The following is a 27297-nucleotide window of genomic DNA, read 5'->3' as shown; positions in this document are numbered from 1 at the left end:
AGAGTGAGGAGAATTCAGCTCCTGCCTCTGCTCTGCCCTCACCCTCATCAGCCCTGCAAATTACAGCTCAGGTGGGAGGAGAGAGGAAGAGAAAGGGAGGGAATGAGAGGCTGAGTGCTCAAGAGTGTGTGTGTGTGTGTGTGCGTGTGTGTGTACTACAGCGAGGGAGGGAGGGAGAAAGAGAGAGAGGGAGAGAGAGAGAGAGAGTGGACTGTCAAAGTGACCTGAGAGGCAGATTTGAGAGAATAACAACCATGTGATGTGGGTTCTGTTTTTTCCCCTTTAAATATGTAGAGGCTGTTTTTCACTGCTGCTGCCACACACACACACACGAACAGAAGTGCACACACAAGGGTTTAAATGATCCTTAGGAAATCTGGCTGTACGTGTGTGTGTGTGTGTGTGTGTGTGTGCGTGCGGGTGTGTGTCTGAGTGGCTTGTTACCATCTAGCGAGCGAGGGTCTGCTACATGGCAGCGAGGGCAGAGGGAGGGAGAAGGGTGAGGGAAAAAAAAGGGGAGGAGGAGAGCGGTGGGGGCAACTGACGTGCCTCCTCTCTCTTTCCGTCTCCTCTGCTGTCTCCCTTTCTCACCCATTCACTCTCTCGCTCCGTTAGTCTTCCTGTCTGCAGTGTGTCACAGAGTGTTGCTCTCTCGCTTCACTCATCTTCCTGTCTACTCTGCCATTTATCTCCCCTGCCCTCCCGCCTCCTCTCCTCTCCCTCCTCCCTTATTACTCTTTCTTTCCTTTCTACCGTTCCCTCGCGCTGTCTCCATCTCGCTCACTAATCTTTCCTCCATGCCGGTGTCATCTGTCGCTCCTCGTTAGACGTTTGACTTTGCGCGTGTGGCAACGAGAGAGTCATTAAGAATATTTAAAGACTGACAAGGAGACACCTGGAGAGTCGTCCTCTGGTTATATCATCGTAAACAAACCGTGTAAGTGGACTAAAATCCATAATTAAGAAATACTCTTGTACATCCAATTATTCCTCTGAGTTAAAGAGCTCCATTGTTGTCCAAACACTATTAAAAGACATCACTGACTCATATACTGGGTGAATACTACTGACCTCGATATAAACACCAGGCGTGCACAAATTAGCCTGAGCAACTGTTTACTTCTAAATAATAAAAGCTGCAGTGCCAAGCAGTTTTAGGTAATTACTTTTGCCTTTTTAAAACATACAAATTGCTGACCCATTCGTAAAGATTTAAGTTTGAACAAATGGGCTTTGAGGCTGCGTTGCACAGAGGAGGTAGGATGAGTTCTTTTTTTTTCACATTTCTTACCTTTTAGTAGTTTCCAACCAGATGTTTGTTGCCCCAAGAGGGATCCAAATATAAAACCGGGACATCGTAAGACAATTAAAGTAATAGTTCAACATTTTGTAGAGTAAAGGAATATACGCTTTCGTTACGCTGAGAAAATTAGATTGAGGTTAGTTTAGCTTAAGATGCTTAAGGGAGTTACTGCACCTGGTCAACATAAAATCTCTTGTGCAACTAATGCTGTTATTTTGCACCATGCTGTGTGAAAACTCATCAAATAAGATTCATTTAAAGTAATTTCTTGGCCTGCTTCTGTTTTCAGTTGACCGTCACCACTGGGGAGAGACAGGCTGCTCAAAGGGTGCCAGACTGAATTGATCCTGTATCAGTGCAGAGAGGGCTACAGTCCCCAGATGTATTCTTTTTAATTAGTTATTTCTGAAAGGAGTCGATTGGAGGATTAATAGACTTTGGTTTCTGGTCTTTACGCCAATCTAAACTAACCTGTTGCTGACTCCAGCTTCAAACCAACCAAGCAACAACCTTTGAAGCTGAAAAGTGGGACAGACTAGTGCGTCATTATTGTCATTTTGCATTATTAAGCTATTCAAATAATCATTTTTTTTATTTCAAACCTGCAACAGTAGGGTGGCCGCGCAACTGGCGTAGACAAAAACATACCTCTATATATCATGCACTGTTAGCTTCTCTTCTGCTAACACTGCAGTGTGCGCCTGTGATTTCACCTGGTGACTGAATAGGCTCTCAATTGTCTAATCAACGATTAAGATCATCAATTTTTCACGATTTCACGATCATCAAAGATTTTGCAACCCCCCTGCAGTACCTCCACGGACCCCCCAGGGGTCTTCAACAGGGGGACCGCGACCCCCTATGGACTAGTGCCAACAATTGCAGTTCCTCAAATGACCACTTGAGGCCGTTCGCAAAAGTGTGCAGGACTGAATTGAACAGGATTGAACTCATATATATTACATGTATAAAAAAGGGCTTCTTAAGGCCTCTTTAAGTCACAGGTTGCTCAGCTTCAATCATGCTCATCCCCTTTGCCCATTAGTACAACATTAAGCGAAGATATAACCAAGATGGCCACCACACTGAGCTCCAGAACCGCCCTTGTGCTATCACACGGGTGACGTCTAGCCCAGGTTCATCCTTCTTTTTAGAGAGCTATAGCTTGATATTTACTCTACAGAGACAAGTGATGCTGAACTTTATAATGGCACAAAGTTCTTCTGATTCAAACTTCCTCCAGAATAAATGGCACTGCCTCATGAATAGTGGCATCCCTTCAAAGATAAACTAATCTGAGAAGAGAACAGCCCTCCAATAACTGATAAATGGTCCCGAGTAGAAATTTCTACATTTTAAAAGGCACACAATTTGGCCAACGCATACACAAACCCACTCAGGGATTTGGAAGCCTTACAAAGGTCGTGACCCCAGCCGAGCACAAAGCCGCCACCAAAACACTGTGCACCTTCCGACCAAACGCATTACAGTTCACACACGTCAAACAAAGAAAGCTACATGTCCACATGCTGCATGTCGACGCCGCGTTTCCCTCCAACATGACAGCGGTTTTGTTACATCAGGTTCTCTTTTACATGCTCAGAGGAACACAAGTCTGCATAGATCGCCTCCCCCACATATTTCTACTTCCTTTTTTTAAGACACTTGCTCTTTGTCTCCCTCCCTCTCTTCCTCACCCTCTGTCTCATTAGGCAGCATCTCATATTGAGGAGGAGAGTGTTAAGCCAATCAGAGAGGGGAAGAAAGAGCAGAGGAAGGAGGGAGATGAAGAGAGGGAGAGAGGAGGGAGAGAGACGGCGAGGTTGTAGGAGGAAGAGGGCAGAGATGGAGTGAGTGAGAGAGACAGAGGAGAGGCCGATGGATGGAGGGAGGGAAGGGGGGGAGGAAAGGAGGGAGGGAGAAAGAATAAATAGCTCTGGCGCTCTCGTCCCCCATTACCCCGGGAGGGCACTGTCGCCATGGCAATGTGGCAGAAAAAGGATAGCACAAGCATGATGAGCTTCGACACGCACACACTTTTATAAATGAAAACTGTGATTCACACGTATATCTGCCCACATTAACAGTTTGGTGAAGACAATTTTGACAAGTTCATACTTTGAGAAGGATGTGTGCACACAGACACTGTCTTACACCTCACCATAATTATTTATACACAAGCACAGACACACATTAACAGTTTGCCAGTTAGCTGACAGTCAGAGCCGACACAACACGGACAAATAAGAGACAAAGGAAGCAGTGGAGGAGATTAAAGTATGAAAGACAGACAGTAAACACAAAAGAAGAGGGCGAAGAAAGGGTGTTGGAGAGGAAAATAGGGAAGGAGAACAGAAAAGCAATTTTGGGGGCTAATCAAGTGTCACAGTGCCTGCTGTGTCGCCCTACAACAGAGTTTGTTATGGAGGTTTATCTTAAATGTTTCATCTGTTCTTCCTTTCTAGTGTCCTTGATTTATTTATCTACAAAACATCTTAATAACTCTGCATTCGTGGATAAATTTGCCCTGACCTATGGCAATGTAACGAGTTATAAATATAACACTGACAAAACATCACATTTTATAGTTACGGTGAATGTGTTGCCAAACAGTTTTCAATTTATGTCGTGCTTGCCCCGTCCACCTGATGAATGTCAGTTCTGTATTTGCTCCCTTTTTGCTCTGGTGAGATCCATGCCAGCCCTTGAAGGAAGTTGTTACCTTCATGTGCGTTTGTGGAACATGTGACGTCACGAGATATTTGTCATTCAAGTGGCAAGAACACCGCCGCAAGTCAACTTTTAGACACGACAGAGTAACAATTTAGAAAGCTAGCGACCAGGCAAAATAATGTAAGAACTGCTAAGGATTAATGAAACAAGCAGGAATCAGTATCGGAATATTAACAGGCTCAGTGTGGCTGCAGGAAGAATGTGGTAATGTCTGGACCCTGCAGAGGTGGAACAGGCAGTACAACTCCTCCAGGATGGCTCATCAACACGTCCCATTGCCAGAAGGTTTGTTGTGTCTCCCAGCCCAGTCGTAGTAGATACTCAACCAGTATCTGCTCCTTTGTACAAGGAGGAACAGGATGAGCACTGCCAAGTCCAACAAAAATGTCCTCCAGCAGGCACTGGTGCCCTGTGCTTTTCACGTATGTGACAGATGTGAAAGGGTCTGGAGACACTGTGGAGAACATTATGCTGCCTGTAACAGCGATGGTCTGCTGGGGCATATACATAAAGGGGCGCACTGATCTCTGATGGCACCCTGACTTTAGGTATCGGGATGATATCCTTGGACCCAATGTCAGTCCCCACGCTGGTGCAGTGGGTCCTGTGTCCCTCCTGGTGCACGATAATGCCCAGCCCCATGTGGTGAGAATGTGCAGGCAGATCCTGGAGGATGAAGGAAATTATACCATTGATTCACCCCCCACGCTCTCCTGACCTAAATCCAATTATGTTTCAGTCCATACAATACCTATTCATTTCATTACTTGCCTGATTTCTCCATTTCTAAACACGTCGGCTAAGATGTCACAACTCGTAGACCAGGGTTTATTTAGCTATTCGCATGCGGTTTACTCACAAACGTGTTAAAAAGAGTACGTTTTTACTAACATGTGCAGCCATTTCCAATTTGATTATATTATTAATTCCAATTTCCAATTTCCAATACTTACCACATCTGAACTGGATTATCATTTCAAGAACCCCCTATATCACAAGAACAAATGGTGGTATGCTAATATATTAGCTACGATTCAAGCTTGTTAATTCATATAGTGTTTTTTTCACAAAATACATTAAAATAGTTTGGAAGATAAACTAGAGCTAGCCCATGAACGTTATCTAATGTAATGCCTGCCTACTGCTGACAGGCTGATATATCATAGCGATATGTCTTTAAACCTAGCAAGGACTGGCGTGTTAGCATGCTAACATTTGCCTATTGACAGTAAACACAAAGCACCGCTGAGTCTAATGAGAACCCTTTTGTTTTTGGTCTCATTTGATTGTAGTTTAATGTACGGAACAAACCTTAACCTTATGGTGGCGCTAGATAACACGTAATGAAATCAACAGGATCGCATGGACCACATTTCATAGTTATCAAGCCAATAGTTGTCAAAAAAACATTATAAATTATTCAAACACTACATATTTGAAGTGTGCTTGGAATGGATAGATTGATCAAACATTCAAAAGTCTAAACTTGATTTGGTCTGATTCACCCTACAGGTTATCTATTACAACTCAATGCTTTGACATCAACAGTTCATCCAAAGCAGCGGAGGAGAAGAAGTTCTGTTTCCCTGCCATTAAAGTCGAATTGCTTCAACAACAAACCAGGCAACCTTTTCACAAACCTGTTACAGATCTTCTATAATGTAAAATTGCACAAATTAGCGACCACAGAAACACCAGTGCATAGTTGTGCTGCACAGTAAAAACAAATCACCTAAAGTCAATGGACCGAAGTTACAAATGGCTTTAGTAACACACTCATGCCTTTGTTGCAGCACAGTTATTGGGAAAAGTTGTTTGGAAGGCAAATGTGGTGGTTAATTAGCTTAAGAAATCGTATGTGCATCCAGCCGGAGGGGAAAAGAGTGAAAGAGGCTCTTCTGAGAGAGCCAGCCCTCTGTAAACTCTTATGTAAGACAGAATCTGCATCCTGTTTCCCTCAGCTACATTATTGATGTAGGTTTCTGTTACCACGCTGAGCTTGTTTGTGTGGATACGTGCACGGGAGCATGTGCACCTGTATGGTCTCACCTGTGCTGTTCTAGTAGAAGAGGTGGTCTCCTCCTGCCAGCGTCTCGTCACTTTCTCTCCTCCCCTTTCCACCTCCCTGCATGCTCTCGTGTTCTTTCCTCTCCACCTTTGGTTTTCTGTATTAATGTACGTCCCCTTCCACCTCCTCCTCCAGGCTTTCATTTCTCGCTAACAGATGTTCTCTGAACCATGTGGGAGGGCATTCCTCCCCTCTGCTATGAAAGCAAAAGAAAGAGAACACTCACTCGGAGTAATGAAAAATCAAATGAGAACGACGGCAGCACAACAGCCTAACTCAGCAGTCTCAAAGCAGTGCCTGTGTGTCCCGCTTTTCCCCTGTGGAGAAGGTGTCAAGTTAAAGATCAGAGTGCTTTTGCTTTTTTATAACACACTGATCCCGGCACAATATTTGAGAGGTCAAAAAAGTGCATACTGCATCACTGAGCAGCCGAGACAGGAGGACGCTTGCACAGATGCAGCAAGTGTGAGCGGGACAAAGCGAGGAAAGTGTAACCCTGACTCCTCAGACCTCATGGGTTGTTTAAAAATTCAAACGTGCCAAAAGGTGCACCGTGGGAGTCCGCCTGCAAGTCAAAAGTGAGGACGCTGAGAAGCAGAAGGGAGAGGGTTTTTCTTCGCTCTTCTTCGCTTTTCCTCCGCCAAGTCAAAAACAAGTCTAGCAAGTTTGTGCAGCTGAACTGAGCCGGTGGATTTTACATTTCTTGGAAAAATGGGACAGAGGATGGGTTTAATGTAATGTATGTGTGTTTGTGCGTGTGGTGCCATGCGCTGACATGGTGCTGGATGCCGCAATAAGGTGACCCACTTACAACCCTCCTCCTCACCACCACCACACACACACGTACACACACACACAGTCCTAAACACACTCACACTCCACCGACTGGAGACTGGAGGATGCCTTGGCCCCATTTCAGGCAGTAACGTGTTTTAACAGTTGTAGAAGATGAGGTGGGAGGTGGTTTGCGTGTGGCTGAAGAGAAATGTCGCTGCCGAACAAAGGAAGAAACTGGTTTAAAGGACGGGGGCTGTTTACCATCAGAGATGTTCTGCAAAAGCACACACCAGGCGGCCCTGCGGGTCCAAATGAATTGAGAGGAGATGTGTGGTACCTCGTTAAAGTGTGTGTCCATGAGCATAGTTCCCTCCCTACTAATCTAGTGCAGCCATTGACTCCACCGTGACATTCAGCAGAAAGGTCAAGTCATCGCTGGTATGCACAAGATAACAGGCGAGACACATCCATAGTCATCCTCCACACACACACACACACACACACACACGCACACACACACAAGACACAAGATAACACGAGATAACACAAATAGGGACCGGCATTCATTATGCATCCATCTTTCACTGTATGTATATCTACTTGGCTTTAACTGTGGATAGGCATTGGTCATGGGCCATTCTTCCCGAGGGGAAATAATTCATTCACAACTTTAAAAGGCTAATGCAAATGAAGAGGGAGTAAAACTTAATAGGAGGTGTACACTATCACCATCTAGTGGAGAAAATAAACAACAGCAGGTTGAGTGGGCAGAATACTTAGGGATCAGAAATACTTTAATTATCCCCAGGGGAAATAGGGTTTGTCGAAGCTGTTCCAATAAAACAAAGAAATAAAAATACAGAAACAGAATTATTTATGAAAAAAGGAAGCACAAGACCTGTAAACAATAAGACTATGTAAACAAGACAAAATATACTATCAAATATAAATTGAACTACGATATTGTCTCCATATCAGCCAAAAATATGAAAAATACAATATGATGGATAAAAAGTCAGTACTTTGGATTTTGATAATGGAAAGCATTGGCAGTTCACGCATTTAAGAACCACATTCTCAGCTCAATACACTGTGAAAACTAAAGCACCCTTTATAAAAAAAATTATGATTTTCTGTACAAATTATCTAAAGAGTGATCTGAAATGATATGTTTCACCTCGAACCTGCATAGCACTGGATGAGACAGTCCACTTTAGATTGTTGTTCTCATTAAAATCACGACATACTACAAAATAAAACCTCCTAATTCACAGCCCTCATTCTCAAACTCCTACCTGAAAATCCCAGCAACTGCACGGTTTAATGTATGTATTCTTTTGTACTGTAATAAAGGTAACACACTACGTTTTCTGCAGAGGTGTGATAATCAGTATATATGCTACTGGTTCAGAGAAACTGAAGATGGAACACACAACATTAAGATTTCATTCCGGCCTAACAATGCTGCACACATTCAGAGTGACTATCCCTTTTAGCAGTTACAAAACCTCCAGAAAAACATAGCACATCATCTTCCAATCAGCTGTGCCAAGGGAAGCTGTGAAGCATCAGCTAAACGTTATGGGCGTTCGGCCAGGTTTCTTCCCGTTAAGTGGATATGCACAGCATGTGTAGGTTGCTACTGGTTAGCATGTCCTTACACAACATGTGCTTCCTGAGGAGCTCAGATATAGTATATTTTATGAGTAACTGTTCATAGACATTTTTATATTTCTCATCTGGTGAAAAGAGACAGAGGCAGACACAGGGCATGGTGTTCACCAGAAAGTCAGGATTTTTAAGCTTGATTCATGTTAGATACAGAGTTTTCTGCACAGGCCTCAAAGTGAGATCTGATTGGCACTCAACATCTACGGTTATGCAAATGATATTATGGTGTTTCAAAGCTTGGATGGCCTTTACCATTCTGCACTTGGATGTATGATAAAGTCATAAAAGACTTGTACTCAGTGGATAATAGACATTGAATTTAAACTGGGAAGCCTGTTCAAATGTAACTTTTTCTTATTTATTTTTTTTATATCATGATTATACAGTGCATGTTTTCAGCATGATTCATCATTACAGTACCAATGCCCTTCATGCTGCAGGTCAGCTTTTAGCACAAAAAGCGAAAGCGCATTTCCATCATAATGGCCTCCCTGATAAAAGTCGTAAAACTGACTGAAATCTCTAAATGGGCCAGCTCCAACCTATCTCGCTGACTTCCTACAACCACGCGTTGTATCTGCCTCCTGAGGTCACTCACTGCTGTCGACCACTGGGTCGTCTCAAGTTCACGGATCAGGCACAGTGGAGATTGTGACCTCACACTGCATTTAAAAATAAATCCTGATCACATAATGAAGGTTCATGGGCAAAACTAAAATAGTTAAATAATCAGCTGAGATGTCAAACCTCCATGAGCCCAGAATGAACAAACACCATATGCAAGAAAATGGTTGAACGCTCATTTAGATCGAATTATTGTTTGTATATTTCACTCACACAGCTTAAAGCTTTTAACTGCTACTGGAAAACAGGGTGGTACACTGAATATGTAAATGCAATCAACCACAGCTGAAAACACTGATTTGGACATTTGTATGTATTACTCTAAAATACTGTATAATAATGGCTCATCATAAGCAATGTAGCGCTGAGAGGAGCTACACAAGTTGAAGAGGAAAGAAAGATGAGACGATTCCTGTCACTGCAAAGTATGGGTCCTAAGAGGTAGTAATGTGAACACGAGTAAAAATGAACTGGGAATGTGTTCATTCTTCAAAATGATCTACAGTGCAAATGCTTTCTGAGGCTTGAACACACTCAGGGAGACTGGACTGGAGAAACAGGTCCAGCAGGTGCCATTTCAAGTCATGGGAGTTAATAACACTATTGTTAGACCCAAACGGTCCAACACTTTCAGAAATAATAACATAAGAGATAATGAAGAATTCGAACACGACTCCCCAACATACTATTAAGGCCCTCCAACAAATCCTCAATAAAACCATAAAGGGAGAAACAGATCCAAACTAATAATAAGTTTAATGTTAGTATCAGGCGGTTTTTAACATTTATTTTGGTGAAATTAAACCTTGTGAATCGCTACCATTTGTTTGCTTTTTAGGTCAGGAGAAATGAACATGCATGTAATGTAAAATGCATGAGACTAAGAAGTGTGTCTTTTGGACACTTTTGTACAATAAGTAAATAAATAAATACATGAATAACTAGTACAGAAACAACACACCAGACGTTTTAACAGTAAATTATTTAACTTTGTATATTAATATTGTATATATATGATAATATGATAATATGATAGGTGAACAGTGCAAAGCATGACTTAAAAATGGATATATTACCCAAATGTGAACAAAATACGTGTCACCTACTTGATTTAGAAACCTCACCTTCTATTCATTTGCAGCAAAAATTAATTTACATCTTTTTTTCAAGATAAAACTAAAATCAGTGGGGGAATGCTAGTCACACACTGCTGATCCGGGATCGGCTTTCTGACCGTGCTCTCGCCCTCGGTAACGGTGCTTGGTGTTTCTGATCTGATCCCAGGTCCGCGTTCGCCGCGCGCCGTCGGTCGGTGACCACGTGTCTCCGTCCGGCCTGCCAGCGGACCATGTGGAGGAGCAAGATGGCGGCGCGGTGGATGAGGAAAGACGAGGTTTTAAACGCCGGCAACAGCGATTTTCTGGCCAGCAACACCCCAAATGAGGTACCGGACTGTTATCTTTAGTTAACGTGACGTGTTATTAACCGCTTGTTGTCGGTTTCCGGTGCGTTAGCTCGGCGTGCTTCGCCGGCTGTCGAGGCCACATGCGCGCATGGCGACACGTGGCTCATAGTACTACTGAGGAACAGACCAGGGAGTTGGCTGAGCAGAGCGATCGGCCCGATATTATTCGCTACAGAATATGCTTAACGACGAATTAGTCAATGACATTACTGGTGTGTGCTAATAATCACACTAATGTCCATCTTTATACATTGAGTGCTCTGTTCCTCCAGGAGTACAACATGTTCACATTAGTTTTTTTGCCTCCACTATCCACTGTTCGCTATCCCGAATTTATTTTCCACGCAGGTATGAATGTGTCGTTACAGAAATATAGGCCACAAGAAGCTGTCCAACGTCCCAGATAGTCGTGTGCATATGTTACATCCGCCTCTCAAGACCCTAAATCCACTTCCTTGAACACCCACTATTCATAAACTGAGCCTTTACTGGAGTCGGTTTGTCCAGAGATCTCTTGCTGCTTCACTGAGTTCCTGTTGCTTAATATTAACCATTGTCATTATCTCAGTATTTAAAAGATGCAGATGTTTGTGAATTAAAACAGAGATGGTTTTATTGTTCTATTAGAAAGTTTGATCCACAGTATTTGAAGCCTGAATTTAAAGCCTGAAGTGGTTCTCAAATGAATCAATAAAAGACAATCCAGTTCTGTCTTATTTGATCTCTTAGTGTATTTATTCAACTAGTTTTTAAATTGTTTGACGCTTTGCCAGGAAAGACAGTTCTTCCTGTTTTATGCTGATGAGTTCATTTCAGACTGTGTCCTGTTGTGGTCAGTTCAGAATGAGTGTGTCATACTGGGATAGTGCCTCTGAAAAGTGTCCACTCCCTTGGACGTTTTTCTCTTCTATTGTTTTCATGTTCGGATCCAGGCCAATATCATTTGGATTTTTTGACAAGAATGTTAAAATGAAAACGCTTTGCTTTCAATGTGAAAACAGATTTCTACAAATAAATTAAAAACGTACAATGTGAAATGTATATGTTGTAGAACCTCTTAATGGGCAGCATCACCTCTGCTCATTGATTAAATATACATGAAATGGGATGTATAATATCTATCTTCATGTCTGTGTGTCTGCAGTTGATCCTGAGTGCTGGTGGTGTGGGCGGCGTGGACATGGACACACAGTCCTGTGTGGATCGCTCCATCCTGGCCATTTTTGAAGACTCCACCGTTGCATCTGAGGTCAGAGTTATAGCTGATTGATCTGACGAGCGCTCGTCATCACGGTGGCTACGCTAACATGTATTTCTGCGATCCGATTGAAATCATTCTTATCAGACTTATCGCTGGCAGATTTGATGCTCTGCAGCGGGAAGAATCTCTTTATCAGATCATTTTATTTAGTGTCCTTGTAAACAGGTTTACTAACTCTATGTTTCTCTTACACGTCAGTCTTTGTATTATATCTGTAATATATGGATTTGGTTTCCCTATTTCAGGGCAAGATGGGAATGGAGGAAGAAAGCGAGAGTCTGCTGTCTGCCCTGACAGAGATGTTGGACAGTGTGGAGGATGATGACGCGACTCTGTCTCCCTTTGACACCCTGCCAGACACCAACCTCCTCAGCCACACAGAGCACAGGGACAACTCAGTGGTGGGTGAACAGAAACAGTAGCTTCATTAAATCCATTCATGTGCTGCTTTGGGTCCCGTTCATTTACATGGGACCTGAGTAATCCAGTAGTTTCCAGTATTCACGCCAACCACTAAAATGCAACTGTACATGTGTCTCATCCAGCCACATTAGAGCTACAGTAGAATACTGTAACAGCTGCTGTCTGTAATGAGTTGCTATGTACCACTGTTTCAAAACCACAGACCCCACTTTGTGTTGTGTGTGCGTCCTGACAGGGGGACATGATGCTAATTATGGAACATAATGAGCCGTTAAGTCTCTCACTCACAGAAATGGCATATGTTCAGGTATTACTTATCTTTGCTGATGTCAGTAGTTACAGAGACCACGCACAAAGCTCAGATTATAACTGGAACTCAGACATAGGTGGCGGTCATTATTTAGGAAATATTTAACTTATTTCCACAATCAGTTTGCTAATTCTTTGGATTTTATTTTTTAATGATTTATTTAGTTAAAGGCTACAGTCCTTCAGTGTGGACAGGACTCGTGTGTGTTCACACTGGTGAAGACATGTGGTCACATGTGGCTCAGATAACCTCCAAATGTGGTCTGGGTGACCTGATCTCTAATGTGTCCTCAGTGTGTCATGAGTGTGTCCAAACCATAGACTGTATAGAAATATGTGGTCACCATTAGGCCACATCCTGGTTCTACAGCGTCAGATTACTAACTAAAATGAAACTTATCCAAAGAAATGACACTTGAACATGCACCAACAGTGTATTAACAGCTTAAAATGATTGTTTTTCTTCTTTAGTTCAGCCCATCAGATGCTAGTGGACGAGGTGGAGCTTTAATCACAGTCCGCAAGAGCTGTGATTGGTCAGCTTAGTGGTAGCGTGTTTCCACTTTAGTATTTCTGGCTGCTTCTCCATCTCTGCTCCAAACTGATTGGATTTTAAGTAGATCATTAAAGATGGAACACACTGAGGAAAGGTTAACCGAGGAGGTTTGGAGATACAAACATTTGCATGACTCGTCTTCAACCAAATTTTGGCGAAAGTTTCTGTCGGCGTTGTTGAAAGTGAAGCAGGAAGTAGGAAAAAAACATAATGCATCTGGCAAAAAAGACTGACTGGCCTGTGAGTGGTGTTGTTACAGAACGTGCCAGAAGAACACACAAGTAGAAACGTCTCACAGCGGCATTACGTGATGTCCCGTTTGTGCCTGTGCCAGCTGATTATCAGCTCGACTACAGATGATTGAAGACACAAATTAAGACCGTTTGCTTGTTTGTTGGGGTTTTATGGCTATTAGAGACACTTGTTAATTAGCACGAGTGACTCTGTTGCCTTAGATTATTGCAGTGATCCTTATGCTAATTAACCACACAGCTGTAATTTGTGTGTGCATAATTCAAGACAGACCGAGACACAACAAAGAAAAGAGAAAATCAAGCTGCCGTGCAGCTTGATTGCCACATTGTAAAATGCAGGTTATTGACTGCAGCTGTACAGTGAGTTCACGTATATTGATAGTTTAGATGAAGGACGACGGTGGAATGTACAGATTGTCTGTGGTGGGTTGTTTAAATGGAATAATGAGCCTAATCTGGTTCTGTTGTTACTTTTTTCTGTTGTGAAACAACTCTTCAGACCTACATATTTTACTGTCGTTCTCTCCTCTCTTTAGGAACCATCTCTCACTCACAGACTAAGGCAGAGACCTAAACCACCCAATGTTACATTCAAAGTTAAGAGTGAAGGTGAAAGTGACCAGGAGTGCATGGAGCTTTGTCTCCCAAACATTAAGAAAGCAGAGGCTGAAGTGGAGGTTTTCACCTCGACGTCTCTCGCTAACCTGGTGAAGATCATGCACTCCTACTGTCTGAAGCTGCACGTGGAGGAAGGGGACAAACTGAGGAAAAAGCACACCATATTCTCCCAGGAAGAGGTGTGGAAGTATGAGCATCCCACTGAAGAGAGCGACGAGGAGATAAATGTTGTGTCGGATGATGAGACACCTGTGAAAAAGACAAAGGAGGAAGCCATTGCAGGTGGACGAGGAGATAATGGGCACCTTCTGAAGAGCGTGCTGCTGAATGGAAACTCGTCTAGACCTCCACCACCCAGAGAGAAGAAGAGAGTGAGCTTTGGCCCAGTTCAAGTGGCTCTGTTTGACGAATCAGTGGAAAATGGATTGAATGAGGACATTTTAACAAGTGGCCACATGAGTGAAACTGAGTCAGTGAACAGCATGAAAGCACTTGAGAAACCAGACGACTCAGCACTTGAACCCCCGACACTGTCCTCAGAAATGAGTCATAACGAGCCTGAGGTGCAGGCACTTAAAGCTGAGACAAAGACGAAATCACTCAGCCTCCAACAATACAGGCAGCTTCGCCAGAAGAGACAGCCCCTGGTGGAGACACAGGGGAAGTACACCACCAAGTGGCCGTCTGTTTCTGTGCCCCCCAAGGAGCTGACCCCCATCCTCTGTTTAGAAAACAGCTGTAGACCAAAGACAACAGACCATTATACAGACGTCCACAAACCCCATCACAAGACTTCATCCCGTTGTGCCTCTCTGCCAGCCAGGTCCCCGGAGGCCGCTACTTGTCTACGTCGCAGCGGATTAAAGCGCTCAAGGACTGAATCCAAGCTCATCTCACCTGTTAGTCCGCTGCCGGGGGGCGCCACAGCTAACCTAAATGACACTGTGCCAGAGAGCAAGAGAAGTCCAGTAAAGAAAGTGACACTACTCAGCAGTGATCCTCCCAATCCTGTCCTCGTCCCCCTGCCAGTCCTTCAGACAGCATCCACTGCAGACTCCTCATCAGAGCCCACAGTGGAGTTTCTCAGCAGAAACTTGAAACAAATTGAAGATAAATCCTCAGCTGCAGCTCCTCAGAGACAGACCTCAGAGCCAAAGACTCGGGTGTCGTTACCGAATAAGGATTTTACCCCGAGCTGCACCACACTGCATCCTAAGGCCATATTAACTACGATACCTCCAGGCGCCTCGTGTATAACTGCAGCCCAAACTCAATCTGCTTCAGACAGCGTCAAACCACCAAAGACTCCTGATACAGTGACACCAAAAGTATATCCCCCCTCCGCCCAACACTGCAGTCAACCGTCTTCTCCTGTAGATGGTCCCATACTGGTAACAAAGGAGGAGTTACCAGACGTGTCCCCCAGCGACCGTCCTTCTGAGAAACCAGCAGCGCTTCAGACCAGCTGTAGGGGGCAGAGTTTAACAGCTGACTCAGGTAAACCTGGTGGCAGTTGACTTCATTTGACTGAAAGGAAAAGTTTTAGGAAATTTCAGGAGGAGGTGATAATGAAGCTAAGATCAGTTAATTGAGCCTAGTATAAAGACTGGAACCAGCTCCACAGCTCACATGATATACGGTGTCTTTATTGTTAAATGAGTTTGAAACAAAATTGTTTAACAACTTTTAAATTTGTGCCCTCAATCATCTATTTCCTTTTTGCTTACAGCACCGACAGTTATCAGGTATTCATTGTTCAGGTTCAGAGGAGATTACAGATTAAAAATAGTCAGAGCATTGGCTGAATGCTGAGTGGTTGTGTAGCTCAGTGCGGCGGCTATGCCCTGTTAATAAACAAAGAGTCAGAGAGTAAGTGGAGCTGAGGCAGCAGAGCCAGCCTCCCTTTGTGATTCCAGTCTGAATGCTCAGCTATGCTTGTTGTCTCCTCTCTGCTCGTACATTAAACAGCTAATCATGATTAATATGGAAATCTTCCAAAGTCAAATTTCTGATTGTTCCATTAGGAATTGAAGCTCCTGATCTGACCAGCCTGCTGGAGCAGTTTGAAGAGACGCAGGGTGAGTGGTCAGACTACTGATGTAAGTGTATTAATGGATGCTCATATTCAGTCTCGTGTGACCTGTTTTTATTTTTCATCCTCCAGCTAAAGAGGAGAGAGTTTGTGAGGACAAGCCCCATGCTCCTTTACCTGCTAACCAACAAACACACAGACTCTCAGACCTGGACAGAATTCTTCCTGCGGGACCAGAAAAGACATCCAGAATACTGCAGACATGCTCCGTAGATCCCCTTGAATCTTTAAGCACTTCACAAAGTCCTGGGACACAAAAAGCAGTCAGGAATCTGCCAGGTTTCCAAACACTGGAGGGTGTGGACATCCCAGAGCCTCTCTGCACTGAGATCATCCTGAGCACTCAGCAAGAGCAGCCTTCCAGACGCAGAAATCCTCCACCCAAGGCCATTCAGATAATTGACCCCCGTCCTCTGCCGTCAAAGAAGATTCAGACAAGCCTGTCAGAGTCGCCCGCTGCTCAGTACTCGCCCCACATTTATTCATATATATCCTCAGATCACGATTACTGCGGCTCTGTAGATTATTCCCCTCTGACTTCTTCTCAGCGCAGCAGAGCCAAGACCTCATTTAAGGAAATTCCTAAAACCACAGCTGAACCTCAGGTGACGACTCAGGACTCAGCCGGTGAAGGCAAGAAGCAGAACCCAGCTGGACTCACAAAGTCTGTGCCGCTGCAACACTCAGAGGAACCCCGGATGAGAACGGAGGCGGAGCAGTCGACAAACAAAGCTCTGCAATTTTCACACACAGGAGATGATGGACCAAATGAAAACGGGGCAGCCCCATGCGGTCCCCCTACACCTCCACCCAGCCCTCCTTTCAGAGGGAGAGACAGAAGGAGGTATTGGAGAAGATCTCCAAGGTCCGACTCAAGCTCCAGCTCCTGTTCTTCGTCATCATCTTCCTCCTCCAGCTCCGCATCCCGCTCTCCGAAAAGACCAAGGTACTCCTCTTCTACCTTCTATTCAGCCTGAGTGTTTCCTGGTGTTTGAGTATTTTCCCCTCATCTTCATCTCTACCACCGTCTGTCTCACAGGCTCCATCACAAGCGTTCAGAGAGCAGTTCGTGCTCGTCGTCTTCCTCTTACTCCCGCTCCCCTCCTCGGCGCTACAGGTCGTCTCGCTCCAGATCAGGTTACAGCAGGTCAAGATCCAGGTCCTGGTCTCGGTCCATGTCCCCGTCCCAGTCACGGTCCCCGTCACCGCAGATATGCCACAGGCGGTGGAGAGATGTTTGCAGGTCAGTTAATTTTGTTGATGAGTTGTAAATGTGGAGAAGCTGTAAGACTTGACAAAAAATACGAGCTTCTTTAAGGGTTTGTGTCTCCCAGTAATCTCAACTTTAACGTCCCTTCAGCAGCAGAGAGGCCAGGAAGCTGAGGAGGGAGCAGAAGATCAGGATTCAAAAACTCAAAGCCATAGTGAGTAAAAGATGACAAACGCACGTTGTCTGATATATTTTTGGTGTTTTTTTATGTGTTGTAATTGCGATGAATGTTTTCACACAGGATGAGCGTAGGGTCGTGTACGTCGGCCGCATCAGCAGGTCCATGACTCATGAAGAGCTGAGAGACCGCTTCACTCAGTTCGGAGAGGTGGAATGTGTGTCGCTTCACTTCAGAGATAGAGGGTGTGTTTAAGCGTGCTTAAAATAGTTTCATCTGCCTTATTCCCTGTGTTCATCATTATTAACCTCCACCATCTTTGTTTCTCCCAGGGACCACTACGGCTTTGTTACCTTCTACAACATGGAAGATGCTTTTGCAGCCATCGACAACGGCGGCAAACTACGGAAGCCTAATGAGCTGCCGTTTGACATCTGCTTCGGCGGGAGACGGCAGTTCTGTAACACAGACTACGCTGATCTAGGTAAGAGAAATACAAACACGTCACTACCTCACATTCAGCCACAACCAGTGAAATGATTCACACTGATGATCATAACACAATGTTACGTTCTTCTGGGAAACCTGGGTCCTGCTATTTATGCAGATGTTACTTTGATGCGTACCACCACCTCAGTATTGTTGTAGTCTAAGCACACCAGCACGGTAAAAGGTGGTAATGTCCCATTCATACACACCTGACCATCCTTGTGTTGTAAAAGAAAACTGTCAGACCAAGTCACCTTCTTCCATTGCTCTGTGGTCCTTTCAGCAGTGGACAGGGCCACAATGAACCTTTTCAGCATTTTGAGCTACACTTGTTCATCTGTTGGGTCACACCACACAGGCCTTTGCTCCCCATGAACCATGAACCTCTTGCAAGTTCACCATTTTTCCTTCCTTGTACCGCTTCTTACCCTCTCCAGCTGTTGCATCTTTACCAACAGCTGAAATTATTTTTGGGGAACCTCTTTACAGGCTGTAACACTCACAAAGTTGTGGGTGTTTGAACCAAACACCCCTTTAAGCTTTAAGTAGCTCATTAGTGGTGGCATTAACATGAACTTGACTATTTGAAGCTTTATAAAGGTCACATTAATAGCAACGTTGTACTATTCCAGCACCTCACATGTTGAACGCTACAGTGAATCTGTCCCTCTCTTCCTCAGATGCCAACAGAGATGCAGAACTAACTCCTCCTAAGAGCCGGTGTCAGGACCTCGACTTTGATTCGTTGCTGAAACAGGCTCAGAGAGGATTAAAGAGGTAGCAGGAGGAGGACAAGAACAGCGAGGTGGAGGAAGAAAAGATGACAAACCTCTGAGCATCACGCTCACACTTATGTAGCAATTGTTTGTATGTTTTTTTTTATATGTTCTGACTCTAATCTCTTTTAATTCTATACAAGCATGCAGTTTCTATGTGTACAGTTCACATGTACAAATATGTAGCACTCATATGCATGCAGTTTTTAATTTGTGGAGTTGACATGTAGCACTCTTAATTTGAAAAGATTTTTGTTGCATTCCATGACACTGACAAAGTTTTGTACGTTGAAATAAAGGCTGTTTATTGGTCTTGAAGTTCATGTGCTTTGTTTTCTGTCATTAGATGTTTTTATGCCATGTCGAATGTACAGCAGCAGGTCTGACCCACAAGGCTATGACCTACATGTGACAGTGAAATAGTTCAAACTCAAAACCAGTAAACATTTACTGTGACACTCTTAGCCACATGTCGTTTGTCATATTGGTGTTTTTGGTGTTTTTTCTTTTTTTTTGCTTACTAAAACTAGTCCAAAGTTGGTAACCACTGCAAAGAACAAAAAAAGTTTGAGGCCAAAACGACCAACAATCATTTTACAATATGTCCTCATCATCAGACAGAAGTGAGGCTGTGAACTTACAGAAAACTGGCAGGAATTTGTCAAAACAATCAGTAGATGCTGATGAAGTTGAACCCGTTCACTGTTACATCATTTGATGCAACAAAAATGAAACTCAACTGCTGCATCATTTTTAATCATTTCATACCAAACATCAGTTCTCTTAGAGGTGGCTGGTACTAACTTAAGCTCACAACAGGTTTGGTTTGGTACCAGACAAACTGAGGATGATGTTTGGGTTTTTATGGACAAGCTGCACTTTGAGGCCATTTTAAAGAAGGCACCAACAATCTCAGAGTGGCACGAAGTAATAGTTTTTAATTGTGTTTAGTTGCATAACACCATAATGGTATAAAGATGATCAATTGTTGTCCAGGGGAGATGAAAACAAAGAAATGCTTATGAAGTACCTCCCTATGTAAGGCAAAATGTATCTAAAAATGGGAAGTAAAATTAAATATCCATTCCACCTGCTGCCCACAAATGATAAATAGAAGTAAATGTGGTTATATTGGACATAAAACTGTTAATAAAGATGTTTATCCAAAAAAAAACCGGGTTGGAGGTTTTGAAATAGTGTGACTGCCTCTTTGTTAGTAGCAGGTGAACGGTCCCTTTAAGCTACGGGGGACGCTGTCCCTTTAAGCTGTCCAACCGGAAGTAGAGACAGTCAACGTGAATGTGAGGTGAGCTACAGTCATCACTAAAACAATAGCTGCCTGATTGTTTCAAGCCACATTTACAGCTTTCAGACTTTGGGTGTCCGCGTCATGTTGCGCAGTGTCCGAGGAGCTTGAGCACGACTGGTCTGCGCAGGCGCGGGAGGACAAGAAAAGTGAATGTAAGCAATGACTGACAGATAGGCTGCTGTGTCAGAGCTGTCTGAGCCTTGTTAAACTCACAGAGGAGAAAGAGACGAGATCTCTAAACTTTTCAGGAAAACATGCTGAAGCCGGGCAGTGCAGAGGGGCAGCCCCATGCCGGGACTGGACGCTTCATCAGCGGGGTGGTGGAAGGTGAGCAGACGGGGATCAGGGGGGCAAAAGAGTCCAGACCCCCACCGAGGAGGCAATATGTAAACATCCATACACTGTGCATATGAATATCGCTTATGTATTAATCATTTCTGAGTGTAAACCTGACCTTTGCTTGGCGCAGGTTTTTATGGTAGACCATGGACTATGGAGCAAAGAACAGAGCTGTTTGAAAGGTATGTGGTCTCTACTAATCAATGGTTGCAGCAACGTAACTGGGAATGTCAGACATTTTATTTTTTTAATATTCTGCAAAAAATATGATTCAAATTTGATGTCCCATAGATTTTGTCCTGTACCTTACGTTGACTTGGGACAACAGCATTGAATAAACACGATGATGCAATTGTGACTGACTTGTCAGTTTATTAGGTGAAAACAAATGCATTCTAATATAACAGTCCTGCTCTAAATTTCATCTTCATCAAAGTCATAGTAGTCAGCACTTGTTCAATATAATTGATTCATCTGTGTTTTTAATTTGGAGGCTGTGGTTTGTGGTACTACTGAATTATATACAAACAGGCATCCTCCAGAATGATCATACAGTTGAGTTTCTGATGTTGTTTCAACATAAACTGCACTTTAGAACAGTCACAAAGCTAAGATTTAGTTGCATCAGAAGGCATTTGTTTTCACTTGCCACTAGTGTACCTACAGAACTGGCAAATGAGCGTAAAAGGTAACGCTGGTGCGATCTGGGTTTTACAGGGAGCAGAAATGGGGCCTGAACACGTACCTGTACGCCCCCAAGGATGACTACAAACACAGGATGTACTGGAGAGAGCTGTACTCTGCTGAGGAGGCAGGTGAGTCTCGTCTCGTCACTAATCTCTGTAGTCACTGTTTTTAAAGGTAGGAATGGGAAGTCATATTTGGAAAATAAGTGATGGGTGCATATAGTACTAACTCCATTAAACATGTTTGGTGCAACGCCCGCAAAAACAAAGGACACCGCTAATACATTTATATCCTTGATCACTAGCATCCTCTTTAAAGGGAGCCTCCTTAAGTGTCCTCTGAACACTTTTGATTTGATCAGACTTCATCAGAAAAATAATTATAGCACCTGCAAATGAAAAAGATGGGGTCGTTTATAAATTTGAGCTATGACGTTTTCATTCAGTTTCACACCAAAGTCCCAGTCTAATCCTAATTACTGAGCTTGGAGCGTGTCTCAGCTGGTTGCCTGAATGTTATCAACAGCATCACTAGACTGAAGGGTCGTGATGATGAAGCTTAGCCCTTTGAAACCTCTGCGCCTATTAAGACACCTGGTGCATGTGAGCGCAGACACTCTAAGAAGACCTTTCACCGTCTTACATTATTATAATTCTACATTTGTATGTTTTAATTACAGGAACAACACAAAGAACAAAATAACTAGTTGTAAATCCTCCTTACCCTCCTAACACATGACTTCCCTCGTTGCTGGATGAGAAGTGACTGAAACACATTCATTTTTTCCCCTTCCCACAGATCAACTAATCGCCCTCATATCAGCAGCTAAACAGCATGACGTCGAGTTCATCTATGCGGTCTCTCCCGGTCTGGACATTACTTTTTCCAACCCTAAAGAAGTAGCCGCCCTGAAGAGGAAGCTGGATCAGGTAGGACTTTGTAAGCCGACCCGAGGAGGGTGGTGCAGGAGAAATCATTTACTCCACCACTGTACTTTATCTGAAATGCGCAGCAGTAAAACAGAAACATTTGATTAACTGCAAGTAGGTCAGTAGACAGCTGTGGGGTGGCAATGCTGTGGGTAGTGGGATTCTATGTCCTGGTGGAACAACCTTTTCTGTAATAAAAGTTAAGGACACAAAAAAACACAAACCCCCCCAACGTGTCCCTTTTCCTCTTCAGGTGAAGGAGTTCGGCTGCAGGTCATTCTCTTTACTCTTTGATGACATCGAGACTGAGATGTGTCCAGCTGATAAACAGACTTTCAGCTCCTTCGCTCACGCTCAGGTGGCCATCACTAATGAGGTGTATCAGCACTTGAAGGAACCTGAGACCTTCCTCTTCTGCCCCACAGGTCGGTCAGTGGAGCTGAACTACAGTCCATTCGAGCTCGAGTGAGAAGTTTTACACACAATTTCCTGACACTGACTAACTGAACAGTCCCTGTCTTAGGTCAGTTAGGATCCCCGCTTTATTATAAAAAATGTAGTAGAAAGAAAGATTTATTCCACCTTGTTGTCCTTTCACATTGTCTCTTTTGCATTTTTGTGGGTCACTAACATATTTGTTTGGTAGTGTTGCCTTTATAGTGTTTAACTTGGATCAAACATTTTCTTGAAAAGCTTCTTACTTCAGCCCATTCCTGTTTACAGAAGTGGTTGAGCTGAGCCAGGTTGGTAGGCCTCCTTGCTCACACATATTTCATATTGGATTGGGGTAATTGTTTTGTGATAGCCACTCCAATACCTCAAATTTATTGTCCTTCACCTGTTTTGACGCAACTTTTAAAGCATGTTTGGGCTCTTAATCTGTTCGGAGGACAGTTTTCCCGGCTTATGTCTTGAAATATTTCTACACAGTCGGCCGTCCTCGTGAGGCCATCCGTTGTCTGAAGTGCACCAGTACCTCCTGCAGCAAACACAGAACATGATGCTGCCACCACCTTTCTTCACAGTTGGGATGGCTTTCTCCAGTCTGACTTGTGTCATGCGTAAAGTAGATGTCCTAATAGACTAAAACTAGAGTTTTAGTCTACTAAACTAGAGTCTGAGGAGTGTTTCATATACACTTCAACCTAAAGTGCGGTTTATACCTCTGTGGGACATAGATGCCGTAGCTACTACAAAGCGGACCGATCACAACTCTTGTGGTTTGCGTTGTCACATTTCTGGGGAGGTGCACGTCAGGCTACGGGGTTAGGGTTTGAGCTGTCACTGTAGTTCAGCTGTGTCAAACTGATGCAGAAACCGTATATTAGTGTATGTGAGCTGTAAAGTCATCTAAGAGAGACAGTTAAATATTCATTTCCTCTTATTCTGTCCTGTTCTCCAGATTACTGTGCTTCTTTCTGCACTCCCAACGTATCTCAGTCCTCATACCTACACACTGTGGGAGAGAAGCTCCTGCCTGGCATCGACATACTCTGGACTGGTAATCTTAAACTCAGCCACGATCTTTGATTTTTTCATAATCAGACAGATATACTATAACACATTATCTCCATTTGTATCATTTAGGTCCAAAAGTGGTATCCCACAAAATCTCTGTTGAATCCATAGAGGAGGTGTCCTCTGTCCTGAAGAGGGCACCAGTCATCTGGGACAATATCCATGCCAATGACTACGATCCTCAAAGGCTTTTCCTTGGACCCTATAAGGTACATTGTACATTTTATCATAAGAGTGACAGGCGGACTCCGGTCTGACGTTGATGACTGTGTTTTTGAAATGATGAACGTTATCTTGTTCTAAAAGGATCGACCCACTGAACTGATTCCCAAACTGAAGGGTGTACTCACAAACCCCAACTGTGAGTTTTACCCGAACTATGTGGCCATCCACACTTTGGCAACATGGTGTAGGTCACCTGTTGATGGAGGACCAAGAGACGTGGAGATGGGTGAGTGATCAGTTTTTTTCAAGATAAGAATTATCACACAGTGATGACATATAAAACAAATCTCACAAAAAAACAGGTCTAGCAGCTGAGACAAGATAAAACTCTAATATTTAATACTATGATCTATCGAGAAACGTAGAACGTTGCAGCTTTTTGATTTTAATTGACCTTAACTCTGATCTTTCCAACTCAACATTTTATTTTAAACTTCTCATTGAGTTATCAGTATGAAAGAAGGTCAACCAAAGCATTTGTATTTTGTGGTTTTGTTGTGTAACACAGGATCATTGTAGTATGAGCACAGAGCATGAACACTCTCATTGTCTTTGACCTCCAACCTCAGGTGAAGAGGAGCAGGACCCCTATTACAGCCCCCAGAAAGCCCTGACCCTGGCCCTCACAGACTGGCTGCAGGAGTTCATGAGCAAGGAACAACCAGGAGGTAGATTCAGTCTATATATATTTATATGTTTATATATAATATCACAGAAACAAGGTAAGAAAGATGGGGAGTCAATGCACTGTGTCTACCTCTAGGCACCTGTCGTCCTACAGCTTGTCTCAAGAAAGAGTCATCGGATGAGGAGCCCATGCAGACAGACATGGGTGAGGCCGCCTATGTTCCCGGTCCTGGGGAGAACCCACTCTATACAGCTGAGCCTCTGACACTGGACGACCTGAAGCTGCTGTCAGACCTCTTCTACTTGCCTTACGAACACGGCACCACAGCCAGGACCATGCTGCAGGAGCTGGACTGGCTCAAAAACAACAGCCAGGCGGCTGCTGTGGAGACAGACAAGGTAATGTTTTAATCTTTTCAAAATGCATTTTTCAGTCAGTTCGTTGTCCGCACGCAGATGCCTCACTTCCTGGTGTTTCTTAGACAGCAGAGTGGTGCGCAAGAGCGCAGCAGTTTGACGACTTGTGCGATGGGGTTGTGCAGATGTTCAACCGCCTGTCGAATGCCCCGAACCGGAGCATCCTGTACGATCTGTACAACTACATCTGTGACATCAAGAGCGGGGTCGGACTGGCTCGGGCTTACGTGAAAACACTAGGTGAGAAAACACTAAGTCACAACAGTGACTTAGATCAAGTGTGAATATTGCTGAGAATTCATACAACTTAACATTCATTAATACACAGGATGAGATGTTACAATCTCTTGTGCCAAGTTCTAAAGGAAAAACACATTTAGAAGCCCAGTCCAACTGAAAACCAACCAGCAGGCTAGCAGTTAGCTACCAGCTAACAACCAGCGAGAGGACACCAGCTAACTAGCCTAGCCAACAGCAGTAGACAATGTGCTGCAAATCATTGGGGTTTTCAAGCGGGCACCTCCCTCCACAGATGTTTCATTGAGTCAGGCCCACAACAGCTCAAGAAGGCTTAACAGTGAGTTCCAGCGTCCTGGAGTCACCCCCCTCCACGCTGCCACCGCACAACCGTGTGACTTTCAACCAAGATAATGATATCTGGATGATATCATGATATCTATGGTCCACTAAAACTGCCTATTGTAGCAGTAATCAAAAATAACCAAGCATCAAATTCCAGGGCTGAAAAGGAAGTCAAATGCAGGATGTGTCAAAACATCTTTAAATCACCACTTGAGGCTGGCGCCAAAAGCGGCACATCCGCCAAGACATCCTTGTCCAAAATAACTTGACAATTCAAGACAACTTCAGGGAGTGACTCTTCACAAATGATGTCGCCTGCTTTAGCTTTGCATGAGATGTTTTTATTTTCCACAGGAGGTCAGGGTCGGCCCTCGGCCCACGTAATGAACAGTGATCCTGAACCTTGGGGCTTCAGAGGAGGCCTCTCCGGAGAGTTCCAGGTAACCTCAACAGTGACTGGATGCCTGTCATTAATAAAGCATGGCCACTAATACACCTCCTCTATTCTTACATTCTAGGTAAAGTACTGATGTAGTGAATATTTATACGGTCTATTGCATTTACAGAGAATGCTTCCAGGACATGGAAACCGAGACCTGTTCCGACACCCTCCCATGACGGTAGTTTACAGCATACGACCCTACTGTCCTGAAGACAAGGTGAGGACAGGAGATCCTCAGAGATCGCATCACCTTTTGGTTAAAGACCCAAACTAGTAAATTACTGTTTCCTGTCTTAGATGGAGGTGCAGAGGATTTTCAGGGAGATGCAAAGAGCCGCAGAAATGGCACAGCCTCCACTTGTCAGCGACAGGTAACAAATGGTCTGTTGCTCTTTCTGAAATATTTATTCTTTTATTATCAGCTCCATCTTAACGCTTCGTTTGAACCATGGCAGCCTGTCAGAAGGGGAAATCTCACCTTCCCCCCAGTGTGCTTTAGTCCTTGAGGATGAGATCGGGGTGTGTGGTTATGCGCTGGCACTCGTCGACGCCAAACCAGCCGCCGTTAAGATTCAGGTGATCAAGGATGCGGTCGTTTTCCAGAATTACAAGACGACGGCAAACTTCAATCACTTCACTCACTTTTATCTCTTACCTCTAGGGGGCAGTAAGTGAGAAGGCATTTGAGGAGTTCCCCTCCCTGGTTGCCATTCAAGCCCTCCCCCGGGTCACTGATCCATCTCCAGCCAAGCGTATGATTGGTCAGCTTTTGTCCTCCATCAAGAGCAGCGGTAGGCCGAGACCTCACACTGTGAACTTGATCACTCATGATGCAAATCGTGGAAGCGCTCTGTAACTAGTTCACAAACTCAGGATCATCAGGCTCAAGTGTCGCCGCGAGGGGGAGCTGTTCATTTGCACACCTGCAAACAGTCTACAAGTTGATGTTCATGCTGTAAAATATATACATTTAAAAATGCCATCACTATCTTGTGTTTCCTTCCAGGGTCAAGAGGAGTGTTTTGTGAGCTGAGGCAGAGCGATCGCAGGATGTTCGACTTTTACTCCAAACTCGGCTCCTTTAAACCCATACAAGTGGACGGTCTGCCTCAGAACGTCCTTATCATGGCAACAAGCCTGTGAACGAGGCCCTTTACAAAGACTTCCCTCAGGTCTGAAGCGTTTAAAGGCTGTTTAAACTACACTGCATGTTAACGTGATCCAAACTGTGTCTTGGTTCATATCAGTTCATCTCGTCGCCACGTTTCCCTACCGAGTCTTTAAAATGCTTAGATCTGCCCAACTGTGAAATGAAAATAGTCGTGCATTGCTATTGATTGAGTGGTCATGAAATAACATCATTTTGTTTTAAATCAGCACAATAAAAATGTTGACACCACGCAGTATGCAACGTT

General features: G+C 43.9%; 2 protein-coding genes across 5 annotated transcripts; both read left to right on the top strand.

The window, feature by feature from the left end:
• Positions 1-10469: 10469 nt before the first annotated feature.
• LOC125004535 (peroxisome proliferator-activated receptor gamma coactivator-related protein 1-like) lies at positions 10470-19125 on the top strand. Of its 2 annotated transcripts, none has more exons than XM_047579197.1 (11): positions 10470-10620; positions 11786-11890; positions 12148-12303; positions 13981-15559; positions 16087-16140; positions 16227-17100; positions 17194-17397; positions 17518-17578; positions 17666-17787; positions 17875-18026; positions 18712-19125. In XM_047579197.1, exons 1-11 carry the CDS (start codon positions 10525-10527, stop codon positions 18810-18812), a joined length of 3504 nt encoding a protein of 1167 aa, XP_047435153.1. In that variant the 5' UTR covers positions 10470-10524; the 3' UTR covers positions 18813-19125. The 2 variants fall into 2 exon arrangements, with proteins under 2 accessions (XP_047435153.1, XP_047435152.1); XM_047579196.1 differs by having other exon boundaries at positions 17515-17578.
• Positions 19126-20087: 962 nt separating this feature from the next.
• On the top strand, positions 20088-27281 carry ogal (O-GlcNAcase like). 3 transcript variants are annotated; one of them, XM_047577983.1, is made up of 18 exons: positions 20088-20268; positions 20365-20443; positions 20586-20637; positions 21173-21270; positions 21941-22071; positions 22325-22496; positions 23474-23572; positions 23659-23798; positions 23896-24040; positions 24384-24482; positions 24578-24840; positions 24924-25098; positions 25795-25880; positions 26007-26099; positions 26180-26253; positions 26338-26458; positions 26544-26673; positions 26889-27281. In XM_047577983.1, exons 2-18 carry the CDS (start codon positions 20371-20373, stop codon positions 27023-27025), a joined length of 2088 nt encoding a protein of 695 aa, XP_047433939.1. In that variant the 5' UTR covers positions 20088-20268; positions 20365-20370; the 3' UTR covers positions 27026-27281. The 3 variants fall into 3 exon arrangements, with proteins under 3 accessions (XP_047433939.1, XP_047433941.1, XP_047433938.1); XM_047577985.1 differs by having other exon boundaries at positions 20088-20443; positions 24596-24840; XM_047577982.1 differs by having other exon boundaries at positions 20088-20443.
• Positions 27282-27297: the final 16 nt, after the last annotated feature.

The sequence above is a fragment of the Mugil cephalus genome, chromosome 2 (genome assembly GCF_022458985.1).
Source record: "Mugil cephalus isolate CIBA_MC_2020 chromosome 2, CIBA_Mcephalus_1.1, whole genome shotgun sequence".
Taxonomy (NCBI): domain Eukaryota; kingdom Metazoa; phylum Chordata; class Actinopteri; order Mugiliformes; family Mugilidae; genus Mugil; species Mugil cephalus.
Note: the sequence above shows the minus strand (reverse complement) of the source record. Positions and strands in the feature narration are given on the sequence as shown.